Genomic DNA, 15,882 nt, shown 5'->3' with positions numbered 1-15,882 from the left:
TTAGTTGGCTGATGTTTGTAGAAACAGGCTGATGGCTCTGTGTGGGAAGAGAAACAGCACAAGGCTTCACTACCGTACACATGTTCTATTTTAACACTGGTAGCCATGGGGACTGAACCCTGTAACCTGGCAGCAACACATCACATAATCTGAAGTGAACAGATGAAGCACATTCAACTTTCTTGTATGAACAAAGTTCTCTTTCTGTTTTACTTTAAGTACATTAGACAGCCAAACATCTGTTGCACATGATATAAATACATTATTGTAAAGCTCTGAAGAAAAAGCTGGCATTTACACATCGGTCCAGTACAAGTCATGTTAAAATGGAAACATTACATGAGAGACAAACATGCACCAAACTGTTATCAAGTGGTGTGGAGTGTTTGAAAGAGAAAACTACCACTTCACCTATTAGTTATCAATACAACAGATTACAGAACTTCAATGATGATCAGTTTTTACCATTCAGGTTTCTTTTGCTTTTCAGATCATATACATTATATTTGATATTCAGCGATGACAGTAAACACTAAATAACAATCATTATTAAATGGTAAATGTATTGTTGATTAAACTAAACAGTTATTTTTCTCTTAATGAAATGCATTATAAACCCTTTATTAAGCAATTCTTAGTTGTAAAAGTTGCAATTGATGTTCATGAACCTTTACAATTGCTTAAGGGTGCAATATGTAAGAATTGGCTGCTTGTCGAACTCACACCTAAAACCAACAGGCGTATTACTTGAGTAGAAGCTAACTGCTGCTAACTGTGGCTGCTGTTAGCTAGTTAGCTCATTTAGATGCGCACCTAATAGCCCAAACTCAGGGCTTTACACCACTAGGACAGGAATGTTGGACCGCAACAGGATGGTTAGCATGCAACTTCTCATGCCGTTGATAATTTTTGTTTATTAACTAAATTAATTTTTGAATGTTTTAAACTAAAATTCCTACATATTGCACCTTTACTAACTGGTATATAACACATTCCATTGGTTAACTGAACTACTAACTGTAAATTTCCCATTTTTTCCTAGTGTTTATTATAAAGTGTAACTGATTTTTTTTTAACCTTTGAAAATCAAGAAAACTGTCAGATGCCAAATATCTGAAATAACATAGAAACCATGTGATCACCACAAACAGTGAGAGTAGTAACACCAGCTCAGGCTGCCCTGGTTTAGTGCAAATACTTGTGGCCGATTCCCTTCAGTCACTCACTCAACAATGTAGTCGGACAGTTGAATAACAAACAGCTGAAATGATCTAAATGATCATGTGATCAGTGTCAACACAGCAGTTTGTGCCTTTCAGTCACCTGCACACAGAATCCAGAGGTGTCCTCACCACACAGTTAATTATCTGCTCTTAATGGGGCCTTATTTATACAATACTGATATGAAAGAAATTAACAGAATGAGATAAGTCAGAAAAATGTTGCTTGTTGTGTAAATGAGACCCCAAAAGTTAATCACATATTGCCAAAGCAAAGGTACCACTGGTGCCACAGTAGCAGGAGGTCAGGACACAGCACTGAAGCGGACTGATACAAAGAGTGACAATGATTCACTGCGCTCCAACATGCAAATACTATAATACTATAAATAAATTTTTTGTGTCTTTTTACAAACGCAACACACAAAAAGAGAAATTAGCCCTTTGTTGTACGTTTGAGATGGGCTCCATGTGTCATTTATAGTGGAAAAGCCTGAGATGTAAGCAAACTAATCAAAAGCTAAATCAGATTAAAGGGTAAGTTCACCCAAAAAGGGAAATTCAGTCATTGAAGTCGGGGGCGTTTCATTGTCCAAAAAACACTGAAAGAACACATAAAATGTGTCTATACAGTTTGTCCAGTGTAATTCAAGTCTCCAGAAGCCCTGATAATCCAAATTGATTTGAAAACATGTTATTTACACCTTTTTAAAGCCGCTTCACTGTTGCTGCTAAGCTAAAAGTGCTAGCATGCAGCCTGTCTGAAATGAGTGAGTAAATAATGTCTTTTCAAATCAATTTGCAATCTCAGGGTTTCTGAGGGTTTGGATTATGCTGGGCGAGCTGTATAGAGACATTTTGAAGCTCCAGAAATGTTTTGTTAGCTACAAAACTCCCCTGACTTTCCATCTGCATGGGGCTGAGTAAATAATGACTGAATTTTCATTTTTGCATAATTGTTCTTTTAAAACAAGTGTTAACAAATACGATTTGGTGAAACTTTCCATATTCCTATTTTGTGTGCAATTGTAAAGACTGCAGTTTTCTCCCCTTTCAGAGATAAAAGTGCCTCAGACGGGCCTGAAACAGACTGAATTGGTGCTGCGGAGTATTCCCTGCTCTTGAGATCAGAGGATTTCAAGTAGGGAAATAGGGAGATAAAAGAAAATCTGTCTGTCACTGGGAGTGGGTTCCCTGCTGTGGCTGTCTGTTTATTTACATTTGAGGATATTCCACCCTCCTCCCGAAGCACACACAATCACTCCAGTATTTCTCAATGCCAGAGATAAGACTGAGTAAAATAATCTACATTCATGTATTGCAACTGACTGCAAGGACGTCAGAAAACTATAAGCAGTGTGGCAAATCTTAAAGTATGGAGGTAACAGCAATACAGAGAGATATCTACACAATGTATCTATATTCTTTATCACTTGTCTAGATTGTTTTGCACCTCAAAATCTGTAAGGCGCTTTTAGGTTCCCAGCAGGTCAACACACAGTTTGATGCAGAGCCTTGTGACAACACAGAGCTCACACACTAACTCAACACTCAGGTGTCAAATGTTTGACGGCTGGATGAGCTAGTTACACTTTCAACTGCCACTTTTATCAGAACACAGTTCCTCACAGCCTCCCTACCACCTCCATACCTCTCCCTGACTTTTGACCCGTGAAGGGGACATGAGACTAAAGGACCAAATCACTTGATAAATGTGTATCAATATATAGTAAAGATGATTCATAGAGCTGATAAAACTTGAAAAAATGTGCAGTACTGAAAATAGAGATTTTATACACACTAGCTATACAAAAATACATTGCTTTATTTCAAATCCAAATGAAGTCCTTCCTTTACACAAACATGGGAACTATGGATCAAGCAAAAATCTAATAGCCAATCTAAGATATTGTGGACTCTGGGAGTACAGCTCCAGTCGCAGCTTTCCCTCATCAGTGGGTCACCGAACATCAACCACACATTCAACAACACATCAGCAAAACAAAACTTGAGCATCAAAAGAGCAACGCTGCTTCAAAACAACCACAAAACATAAATAGCAGGTCGGATTATTTTACGTAAATACATAACCACAAGCTCGACAACACAGGACAGCTGAAAATTTATGATAGCCAAGGCGAAAAAAGGTCATTTTGCTTCAATCTGAGGCTTTTAGGCCAATCTGTGAAGCCTTTTCAACACAACCGGAGGAGGAATAATGGGCGGCACACAACACAACAGTTAACTAATGATTATATCAGGCTTCCTGATTCTTTCCCAGGCCTTTTTTCCCCCTGACTGAGAAGGATATTTAATTAACTGATAACCCTTCATTGTTCAGGATAATGTAGTGGGGATGATAGTAGTAGTAGACAGTATAAAGTATCTGAATTAGGCCACATCACATCACTCATATTCTTTACAGCAGCAAATTTACAATTTGTAAAGGACAATAAAGTCAACAGCTACATTGACTGTGTAGGCATTTGCACATCAGCGCTGAATGACATTTCTTCCAAACTCTTCCAGACTGCAGTGTCGAAACGTTACAGTGACTGGAACACTACCGGAGAAGATTGTCGGTCAAAATCCCTTCTGGATGGTTTAAAGTGAACAAAGTGAAAGAGTCTACAACACATATAGTTGATGTTGCCTTGACAAAGGCACTTAACTGCAGGCTGTCTGTACATCAGCCGTTCAGACTGTGTGGGCTGTGTTTGAGTGTGAGGGCTAAAGAAGAACTGCAGAACTTGACGACACAGGAGCTCTGTTTTTGATACAGCTCAAGCTTTTGGTGCCTCTTAAATATTGCACTTTGAAAGAGGGAGATGCAGTGTGGAAGTTAAATATCAGTGGGACAGGGAGTGATTGTGCATACAGCCCTCAAGATTAGGAGCGAGGAAAGGGACAATAGGTTGGCACCGCGAGGTAAGTGCAGGAGTGGATTTGGTAAACTGAAGGAGTGTCATTGAAGCCTGAACTGAGGCAAAGGCGAGGCCTTCCATTAGCCCGCATCACTTCCCCTGGAGGTTGCTGAGCTCCATTTCGTCCTTGCGTCGTTTCTGCTGGGTGAAGAGGGAGCTGAAAGGGTAGAGTTTGGCTTTGGCTGGGTAGCGCTGGCCAGCAATGTCCACCTCGTAGTCCCCACGGTTGATGAAGTCTGGGGTGATGGGTGTGGGGAGCCCATCTGGGCCTGGCGGCGGAGATACAAAACCAAGGCAGACATGGCGCTCCAGGGTGTAGCTGTAGGCGCTGCTGGTGGTCGCCCCGGCTAGCTGACCGTTACAGTAGATGGGCTCGCCCCACCATGGCCACAGGTCCAACTCAGTGTCATGGTCCTCTAGAACCAGCATGACGAACCGCCGAGAGACTCCGTCCTGACGCTGCTGCATCAGGGCCTCACGACCGAGGAAATCTGTGTCCTGGCAGAGGGAGAGAGAAGACAGGAGAGAGAGTGAGAGAGCGAAAAAGGCAAAAGTAGCGCAACGGAGAAATTAAGAGATGAGAGAGAGCAGTATCAGATGTTATGGGACATTGCTCTGTTTGAAACAACAGTAAACAACTTCTCATTTCATACATTTTTTCGATTACAAGCCTGGCAGCAAAGACACAGAATCAGCTGATGACCACTCAACTGAAAGCAATCTGTGAAACCAATTCTACACTGAGGTCCATTCATGAATATTGTGCTGACATTATTGCTGTGGCAGTAGACAGCACCTGATGCTCCACTGTTTCCTAAATGAACTAAACTTCACTGCTGCTGGTGTAAAATACCACCTGTTGCGCCTGCAGGTGCAGCTTGGTGATCATTTCCCAGCAAAGACTATCACACAGATGTTTAAGAGTTTAGCAAAGCAGATGACATTGTACCTTTTATCATTCTGAAATTGTTCCCTCATCTTGCCAAAAAAGCTTTATGTAAATCTCCTCTTGACTAAAATTAGCTTGGTAACAGCAACAAGCCGCTGTTATGTGACACAAAACGAGAACGCAGCAGTCAGAATCCACATTGTTATCACACAGTTTGATGTGGCTGAACAGACCTTGTCAAACTTCACCCTGAACTCCCGTCCACATTCCAGCGGGGTGGTGAAAGTATCGAGGTCCTGACCCCAGAAGGCAAAGAATTTCTCTATGCGTAAGCTGCGCAGAGCGTAGTACCCTGCATTACGAATCCCATACTTCTGACCCACTGACATCACCTCGTTGTACACATGCAGAGCATACTGTGGAGAGCAGAGGAGAATACAGAAATGAGACGAATTGCACTGTATAATTATAGCACTTTCTAAAAGCTTGACTTTATTAATCATCCAGTGGAATGGTGACAAGATGTGAACTCACCTCTATAGGTATATAGAGCATGAAACCTGGTTCCCCAGTGTGAGTCATACTCATCACTCTGATCCCGTTAGCGTAGCCAACACTCATCTCCTGTAAACATACACACACACACACACACACACACACACACACACTCAGTCAATGTCGGAATAATGACACTTTCATTACTACAAACATTGGTGCAACCCTAAATACTGCCGCTGCTAATACTCAGCTACTTCAACAATTAATATTACAATATTACATATTATCATTAGCATTTGTTTCCTACCTTACAGAACATGGAGGGGAAGTGGTCAGGTGTCATGGAAACATACGACAGCTCAGCCAGAACGTCCATTGCACGAGGTCCAATCAGATTCAAAGCTGTGGGTAAAGGATCAGACTTATAAACATATCAGAAAGACCTGTTAAGTTCAGCCCAGGTCTGACACTTTCACCTGAAAGGTTTCCTGACTAAGTTCACAGTTGATAAAGAAACTCATATAACTTTGTAAGAAATGAATATCAATTGAAATATGAAAAGAATATTAGAATCATTACGGTAAAGACATACTGTTTAATGTCATGAGTAAGTTTTGGGATAGAGATCCTCAGCTGGTGTTTTATCATGTACAAAAATAGAATGAAAGTGGTGCTCACACTGCAGACAGTTAATGTGATTAAACTACAAATACAAATTATATTTTGGACAGTAATTAACCACATTCTTGGTCCCCCGAGTGTCTGATTTTGCCAACACCAAACCCAAAATGAGGTCAATTTAAAAAATGGGTTAAGAGAGGAGAGAGGATATGAGATGCTGGTGCTTTTCCGTTCTTTAATATTGAGTAGACACTAGATGGCGACATCACTGCAGAATCTCAACAACAGTGCTGTGCGCTTACCAGTATACTTCCAGCTGACATCCTCTAGGTGAAGGTGTGGGTCACTGGGCATGTGTTTCTTTATCCAGGACCAACAGTGGACCTGCTGGTCTGTCGGAGAGATGATGAAGAAGCTGGAGAGGCGACAAAAGTGTGAGTTGGTTTTTATGGTCAGCTGCATGTCAGTAGTGTAATTGTCTGGGTGTCACAAACCTGTTCTTGCTGAGGCGGACCACGCTGCAGTCATTCTCGTAGCCTCCCCTCTCATTCAGCATGCCGGTGTGGACGATATGTCCAACAGGGACATCCAGGTCGTTGGCACACAAATGTTGCAGCAGGTCAAGGGCCTGGTCCTTCGTTGACTAGGACATCAGGACAGACCAAAAGGTTTCACTTAAATGACTTTACCACCGTGGATGCATAACTCATCGACTGGACTTCAACATTCCAAAAAGCAGAATGCACAACTGTTGCATCAGATGCTACAAGTTGACTAAGAATTGCATCATGTGCCATTTTTAAGACTTTTAAAGACTTCTACATTCTGGCTGATGGAAAACACATGCCGACTGACTGGGTCACAGAGAGGAGCAATATGTGTTTAGATGTCTGAGCCCTCAGAAGGGAGTACAGCAACAGTTTTCTTTCCTATGGGATCGGAGCTGATTAAGCCTTATAAGTTGTTATTGGACTTACAGTCAGTTCGAACTTGGTGAAGGACGACATGTCGATGACACAGACAGCCTCTTTGCAGCATTTCACTTCTGCTCCAACAATGTCAAACCAGTCAGGCTTGTAGAAGGTCTTACTCTGGTCCAGAGACAGCAGATCTATACACACAGGCAGAGAAAATATAGGGTTGTGTGCCATGAAGCATTGAGGATACACAACCAAACTACACCAGGGCATTTCAGCTGTGTTAGCAGAGAGTGGGGCATTGTGACTTTCAAACCTATAATCTAGGAAATAGAAAACAAAACAAAAACTGCCCTAGAGAGCCCATTTTAGGTTCGTCACATCCAACCACAGCAAAATACAGTATAACTTGTCAGTGTGCTACTTTGATATGCAGTCCTAATCCAGTCATTTCATCACAGGAAACAGCATTTTTGACTATAACTAGTTTAAGGTATCAATTTTAATAAAAGTGATCCTCAGTCATGTTTTCAAGTCTAAGGTGATTTATTTAATTTGAAAGCCATTTGGATTCTTACTGAAGACTTTAATATAAAGAGAATGCAGCGTGTTACTAGTGACTACCTTTCCCTGGAGGAACAAAGTATTTGGGCCTTTCAAAACCATGTTTCTCCATCCAGCGGGCTCCCTGGGTGTCGAGACGGTCGTACAGAGGGCTGGTCCGCAGCTGTCGCCCAGTCTGAAAGTCCCAGCGAGGAACCTTCAGTTCGTACAGCAGAGCTGGACACAAACACATTGTAAGCACAAGTATAATTCTGTTATTTAACTATCTTTAAGGTGTTGGAAACTGGGGATTGTTATAAACTGTAACAAGAGTTCAATACTCACGCACGACTTCCATTACTCTGTGTCGCAGGAAGGTTCGGCTGCTCTGCAAGTTGCCAAAGCGTTTGACATCCAGTGGCCAGACATTGGCTGTGGGGTAGCCGTAGGTCATCCACTCCGCCAGGTACCTAGATACCAAAACACACAAAATGCCATTTGTGCTTCAGTGTAATGCAATCAAAACATATTCTGCTCACAATGCTGATGACTTTGTAAACTAATGCTGAATTATTTTCTGAGTAAAAGATATTTCAGTTGCCCGCCTTATAAATGTATAAGTTGTTGAATGCAGTGCAGTCTAGTCTTCAAAACCAAAAGTAAGTACTAAGTAAAGTGTGTCTTCACAAATACAGTAGGCTATCCTCGAGCAAACACACTTTTACTCTTGCTTACTTGCCAGCTCCTCCAGCGAGGGCCAGGCCAGAGGAGTTCATCCCTGCCAGCACGTAGTAGCCAGAGACACCCGGCGTCTCTCCCATCAGGCAACGCATATCAGGGGTGAAGGACTCAGGACAGTTGACTAGCTGAAGGATCTCAGCTGACTCCAGACCAGGCATCCTCCTCAACAAGGCACTCAGCATTGGCTCTGGAGGTAGAAGACAGTAAGGTTGCTATACAATCTCGCTACAGGAATTCTCTATAATATGTGCCAAGTCCACATCAATATATTGCATTTTGAAATCTGTGATGCTGTCATATAATTAACATGAACTACAATATAATCTAAATAACTGTTCGCCTAAAGCTATGGCAACAGTCTCAGTCTCAGTGCTTGTCAACATTTAATGCTTTTTTCCAATTAGCCCCACTGCTATTGTCTTTCAAATTACTGAAAAACAAAAATGAACAAAACACTCAAGTTGTCTTTAATTGCCTTTGCCCGACCACCACCAGACCCAAAACATTTACTACGGCAAAAGACTCTACAAGCTAGAGTTCCTGCAGCACAGCAGGAACCACATTCACTCCCCATGTTGTGCCATAAACAGTCCAGCAGGTTTTCCAACATGAAAGTGGCAGTAAAAATCCATTACCCACAGCAAGTGAAATATGTGATGGACCCTTAGTTGATTATCACTTATTGATTCCAAAATGCAAAACATAAAATCTTTCATTTGTTTTCTTTTTTGTCCAACATGATAAAAAGAACAAACTCCAGACTTCACTGTTTTCCACTAATTACTAAAACTAATGAAACACGTTCTTTTTTTCAAGCGCAACCTTGACAATAAATACCAATAAAATGAAAATGTAAAGTCATGTAAATACTGACTATAATTCAGCTGTAGGAGGACCAGGGGCAGATTAGTTTGACTTATGCATTGCAGCAGTTCAGGGTCTGCTGGTGATATACTGCGTCTTTATGACAACCAGTCACGCTGCATGAGGAATCTCAGATTACAAGCATGAGGCCAAGGCCAAAAGACAGGTGTGTGTGTGTCTGTGTGTGTTTTAACATGTGTATAGAGAAGTGTACATTGAAGTGTACTGCTTTCAGTTGATGTCCGATTAATAGCATGAAAAAACATTTCAAAACCTACCTGTACTAAAAAAAAAAAAATTAAAAACAGGTCTCACAAAATACCTGAACTGACCCAGCGCCTTTTTTTCCTTCTATTATTGAGGGTTACTTTAATCAAAATATAAATTGAACACCAGGACTTTAGCCTCGCAAAAAATCGGAAATGCAGTGGAAAGAAATCTGGGGTCATTAGTCAGGAAATCATATTGGATTTTGTAAACAAGCATGCTGGGCTGCAGGCCTAAACTTCATTCAAAGATCTGAATATATTATCATAGATGAATAACTGTACACATCTGTTTAGTGTCCTGTTACCATGGAAAACACCAGTTCAGGCTAAGTGACAGGACAGGCTAGAGGTCGTCCCCGTAATTACCACAAGGTATCATGGGGGCTAGCAATAAGGTGAATAACTGCAATGCTCTTTGGGATGAAACTGCAAATGTTTCAGTAAATCACTTCACTCACATCAGTAAAGTAAAATTGAGCCCGTCTACCACCATTATGCAAAACAAACTCAACCTGTGCTACATTACTGACTCTGATTGTATCATCTGATGTGTCTGCCTGGTCTACAACTACCTCTTCTGTCTCTGTGCAACTGCTGAATATAAATTAAAAATGGTGAGTCTATGCAGAGGGCTGACATTTCATTCAGAGGTGCAGAGACCAAAACCCGACATTTAATACAATCAATCACAAGACCATTGTTTCAATTCAAAGTGTCAGCCAAAAAAAAATACGGCTTTGCGACATTTGCATTTCACCGATTATCAAGATTATATAAAGAATAACATCTATCAACCAACAGAGTACAGCCAGGAACAATTATTTTCTTTAACAATGTTCATTTAAAGCTACCCTCCATTACCAAAGTGGTCCCAGTCCTCCTGCATGTTCTGTATCTCCAGCTGGTTGCGGCCCTCCGTGAAAATTGGTTTTGGGTTCTTCTCAAAGCCGCCGGACAGAAGGCCTCCCTGCCATGGCCGTGCATATATCCTGCCGTCCATATCGAGAACCACTAGTGACAAGAAGCAGGCCCAGTTAGATCACCTCCTCAGGGTTTGTTTGTAGCCACCCTGTAACCTCATGTTAACTGACCCAGAACCCATGCAGAAATAATGATAATCTTTGATGGTTAACAATGATTTTCATTTTCCATGTTTAGGGTTTATTATTAATCAATACTAGGGGCCAAGTGGCTAAATCATTTCAAAGTACAATGTAAACAAATTTGACCCTGCAGACTCACAAGAATCAAGGGAAGTTACGTTCTAATGTGTTTTCCTTTTGAGGTATAAATGCATTGAAACTATTAGCATTGACACATGCACCACTATAATTGTGGAGAAACTACTCATTAAATGGAGGAGAGGCTCTTAAAATATTAGTTTAAATGTGAAATGGCACTGTAATGGATTTCATGTGTAATGAGTTACTCTATTAGACAATTTGCCAAATCTGGAGGTTCTTCTCTATTACAGAGATCATATTTAGCTGCTAAAACAGTAAAAGCGATTGAAATTTAAAATCCATTAGCAGCTGTGCCTGCGGCAAGAAAAAGTCAATTTTCCTGTGTGTTTGAAGAGTGATACCTGGCATGTTGGGTTGAAGTGTCCCCTGGAGAGGTTTGGTGAGGAGGTAGAAGTGTTCACAGCCATGAAGAGGAATGGACACCTTCATCTCACTAGCCTGGCCTAGCTCGTAAGCCCACTAGACCAGAGACATACAGAACAAATATGTCGCACACCTGCTGCTGAACAAAAAGTATGCTGACTGTGCCAACCTGCCACAATATAAATGAGAATTTGACCAAGATTTCTGTTGAATCAATGAAGAAAAAACGGATACATTTAATCAATTCCCCACTATAAGATGGCATTGGGAACTGTTTCCCTATTTGCATCCCACAATCCCACTCCGAGGTTTACCTGTCCAGCACAGTTGACGAAATATTCACACTCGATGGAGCCACGGTCAGTCTCCACCGCCAGCACTTGACCCTTCTCTACCAAAACCTGCTGAACAGTGGTTCGCTCCAAGATCTGAACGCCTGGATTGGATGAGAAAAATAAGGAGATGTAGGAGGAGGAAAAAGGAGAAAAGGGAGGACAGTGAAGAGGAGGAGAATCAGAGGGACAAAGGTTTGAATTAATGTATTACTTGTAAAGCATGTTGGTATGATAAACCATTAATGTTCTGTCAGAGGTTGTGAGTATGAGTCTCATACCATGTCCAGCAGCAGCCACAGCCAGGGCGTGGTTAACATCAGGTGGAGACACCACAGCGTCTGCAGGCAGGTGGAGTGCCCCCACCAGGTCATGAATGTTGACAAGAGGATGGAGTTTGGCTATTTCTTTAGGCTTAATGATGTTACAGCTGATCCCCATCACCCTAAAAATTGAGTGAAAAAAATAAAGATGAAGACCAGAGTTAATACTCAAAATGCCCTGCGTCTAAGACCTCTGAACAAATCAGAGATGAAATTGTACAGACAAATAATAAAGTGACCTTGCAGCATCATGCCACCACCAGGCAAAAAAATAATGTCCAGCAGTAGCTAAGTCAGAGTCAAGCCCTCGAATAAATCAAGAATTTGTGGCTGGACTTGAAAATTGGTTTCACTATAAGTCCTTGAGCAACTTCACAGAACTGGAGCAGTTTTGCAAAGGAGAAAAGTTTCTGTGTTCCCATGTGCAAAGCTGCCTCATCCATATATACTTGATGCTGCCGAATGTATCTTTTCTAGATACTGATGTAAGGTTTTGGGGTCTTACTTCAGCCGAGATGCCAGGCGCTTCAGAGAGATGAAACGATCCTGATTTTGGGCCAGACACAAAGACCCCGTCTTTACATACCCTGAAACACATAAGCAAACCACAGATAATGTGATTCGGCAGATCTCAAACTGCTCAAGCTAAAATACAAAGTAAAGCCATAATAAAACTCTAAACTGTAGTTATCATTCTAGATTTGGAAAAAGACAAAACATAAGGGACGTATTCAGCAAGGCACATCAAATGATAGCTTGTCTAGCAGTGCATGCCATGTGCAAATGATTAAGCTGCATTACTGTAACATTTACTGCACTGAAATACAAGGCTATGACTATGAAGTAATTGTTTGCTTTATTGCCTGACTATCCCCTGGGGAGATAAAATTAGAAATGGTAATAGAATAGATCATAAATATGCATCAGGAAAATTTTCTTTGGTAGTTTATTAGCAGTAAGGATACAAGTATTAGTCATATAGTAAACAGTTGTCTTCATGATAGCATCAGAATAAGTGAAATATGAATGAAAGCAAAATATGTTCCAGTGGCTGACCTGTTTTGACCCCAGTTTGTTCCTCCAGCTGCTGGTAAAGGCTATTGGAGTAGTTTGCCATTTGACACTCAATGGAAATAGGCTTGGCCACACTGACAATGCCTGCACATAGTCTGGTTGTTCCCGCACCAAGTCTGCCAACAAGATAACAGAGCAGGCAACACAGCATTAGCAAATATCTAATCAACATTTCTTTTTTACTGAGCCTCCTCTGACTCCAAGTGTAGAAACGGTCTTTATTTGTCCAAATAACAAAACTCATAGGTCAGGGTTGGTGACTGAGCTGGAGAGGATTCACAAAATGTCAAACATTCCTAGTAAAGTAATTTAAACACATTATCTCACCTGCCCTGCTCCAGCAGCACTATATCAGTCCAGCCCAGTTTGGCCAGGTGGTAGGCGACTGATGTCCCCACAATACCTCCTCCACATATCACCACACGGGCCTGGCTGGGCAGTGGGAGCAGCTGGGAGTCTCCACTGACAGTCATACAGTGGGGGGTGGTCCAGAGGCCCCTGCCAGCTAATCTGTAGCCCGTCTGGGGGAGCAGCAGCCGTGGGAGCAGGACAGGGGACAGAGCCCTGGAGCTCCGCACACAGCTGCACATAGCTGTGCTTTCTGCAACCATAAACACACAAACAAACGCACAGCCTCACATACTGGTCATGTATGTATTCAATGATTCAAGGTTACTATAGGATAGGTGAAATGTCAACACTGCCAACACCCCTACCTAATTTTTTATAAGATTTGAAGAAGACACAGTGCTGCTCTACTTCAGCTCGAGTTTAACGGAGTCTACAAATGCAATTCAGCAAGTTTCTGCTAAGTAACGCAGGTTGGCGTTATGCAAAGTATTCAACACTTTGCAACGAAGACGGGGCCTAGTAAGCCAGCAAGGTTACCTCACAATAGTCCTTCGGCTGTCAATTATATTATATTTAACCTAGCGTTACATACTTGTCAACTCTTAGGTATCGCCGCAGTTAACAGTTATCGTTATCCCTTTAGCAACATAGCTAGCTTTACCGGTTATAATGCGTTAGTACCTTTGTAAACCACCCTGAAACTTTATCTTTGAGGTCAACAGCTTTAGCTGAACTGTACAGTGTCAACGTTTCGCAAAGGTTTCGTGACATTTCGTGTTTTTCGAGTTTCTCAAGTCAAAGGTACCGTTGCTGGTAGAAGTAGCTAGCATGCGTAGCTTATGCTATCAGAAAGCTAGCTAATGTTGATTCTCTGACTTCTGTCGCGAAACCGCATCCACAAACTTTTCTCCGCGGTCCTTCTTTCATTGTTTGCAACGACGTGCAACTCACCGAATCAACCGAGTCCAGGCGTTGTGATATTTAAAGGACAGAAGTGAATACAGTGACCGAGTGATATGACAGAAAGTCTTGTTTGGGTACAGCAGTCAGTACCAATGTCAAACTAGCTTCAATCACAACAGGCACTTCCGGTCCAAACCTTCAAAGTGAAGTCCTTTTGACAGGATAGTAATCATCCCACAGTCAATGAACTGGAGATGAATACATTCACTGGCCTAGTTCAAATTAGAAAGACTTCTTACTTGACTAGCTTGATTTAAATTCATATGTTACGGTGATACATTTAAGGAGGGCCTATTTATTATAACAGATTTTTTCCTATCTGTTGTCATTGTGTTCTATGTGCCACTATGATTCTCCTATTCATCTTTTAAAGCCAGTTTACCAAAATGCTATATTTTGACATATCTATGGAAACTTGGGGACCTCCTCAATTATTTGACCGATCCATTCAGGTGATTATACAGTTAGAGAGGTTCCTTGAGTTAGCATTGTCTTCTAGCTGCTGATGTTAATGTAAGTCTGGTTGACATATATAGTTTATTGGTATTTTATTTTTTATTTTATAATTAGTGGAGCCCAAACGCTCAAAAGCTATTCTTGTCAAACCACTCTCAGAACTATGGGTAGAGTCCAGATGAGTTTTCTCACATTTTCAAACACTTGTTGACAAGTATCTGAACTGGGAGTTAAGGACAAAAATATTGTTGGAAGAAGAAAGGAATACCACACATTATGGATGTGTAGAGTCACACAACACACATGTAACGCAATTTTTCTCCTTGTCTGCTTTTATATTTTATTTCATTTGTTTTATATTTATATATTTACATACAGGTTTTGAACTAGTCTTGGTCCTTATTAAGGCACAAGAGCGAATAGAACTTTTACACACAGAAATTGTATTTTAATAGGTCTTCAGTGCTTCTCTTGCAGTTTGCCTGAGAGGTATTTCCTTCAAGTTAACTGGACAAACTGAACTTCATCAAAACAACCATTTATCAAAGAGTACTACCAAAGAAGAGTTGATATGCTTCATAACAACAGCATCAGTAGTGACGTTAGGGTGGGAATGTGGAGATAGGACAGTTGGGAATAGCATGCACTATATTTGCTGTATGATCAGGCCGGTATGTATAGGACTGGCCACTGAGGGGCACTAGAAGCCAGCTGGTGCTGGTGTGTATGTCTGTGTTGTTTTCCACAGACATTTTTTGCATTGTTTCAGTGAAATTTGTTGTTTAAGCTGTCAAGTTGCTCGTTGTTGGAAGTAATGACACATCATGGCTTATTCCACTTGAGATCATATTAATATAAATTTTACTAGCCTTACCACCTCGCTGTTGTATGCCTTCAAGCAAAAGCCAAGTTGCTGTACCTCTGAGCTGTGGCATTGAAAACTGGCCACATTTTTTGCAGAACATTATGGTGTCACAGTGAAGTTAACCTTTGACCTTTTGAATACAAAATGTCAGAACTTCATAATTTTATCCCGTTAGACATTCGTGTAAAATGTTGTCATAATTATCATATGAATTAAGTAATGACTAAGAATGTGTTGTTTTTTGAGATCACAGTGACCTTTGACCACCAAATTCTATTCAGTTCATCCTTCAGTCCAAGTGGATGTTTGCGCCGAATTTGAAGAAATTCCCTCGGGAATGAGATATCGCGTTCACAAAAATTGGATGGATGGACGGCAAGCCACGGCTATCACCAGCACGGAGGCATAAAAGTTAGTAAAAAAAA

The 15,882-nt window shown here is 41.2% G+C and overlaps 1 protein-coding gene across 1 annotated transcript; it reads right to left on the bottom strand.

Annotated features, from left to right (window-relative positions):
• Window positions 1–3,025: 3,025 nt before the first annotated feature.
• On the bottom strand, window positions 3,026–14,242 carry pdpr (pyruvate dehydrogenase phosphatase regulatory subunit). The gene is made up of 18 exons (XM_084360971.1): window positions 14,125–14,242; window positions 13,150–13,423; window positions 12,805–12,938; window positions 12,254–12,335; window positions 11,707–11,870; window positions 11,408–11,529; window positions 11,072–11,189; window positions 10,348–10,497; window positions 8,348–8,540; window positions 7,958–8,082; window positions 7,694–7,849; window positions 7,130–7,263; window positions 6,647–6,795; window positions 6,455–6,567; window positions 5,839–5,933; window positions 5,568–5,657; window positions 5,267–5,449; window positions 3,026–4,642 (listed from the first exon to the last, which is right to left on the bottom strand). Exons 2-18 carry the CDS (start codon window positions 13,410–13,412, stop codon window positions 4,235–4,237), a joined length of 2,679 nt encoding a protein of 892 aa, XP_084217097.1. The 5' UTR covers window positions 13,413–13,423; window positions 14,125–14,242; the 3' UTR covers window positions 3,026–4,234.
• Between the last annotated feature and the right edge of the window lie 1,640 nt (window positions 14,243–15,882).

Source organism: Pagrus pagrus (assembly GCF_965226575.1).
Source record: "Pagrus pagrus genome assembly, chromosome: 1".
Taxonomy (NCBI): Eukaryota; Metazoa; Chordata; class Actinopteri; order Spariformes; family Sparidae; genus Pagrus; species Pagrus pagrus.
This window is presented reverse-complemented; position numbering and strand designations above follow the sequence as displayed.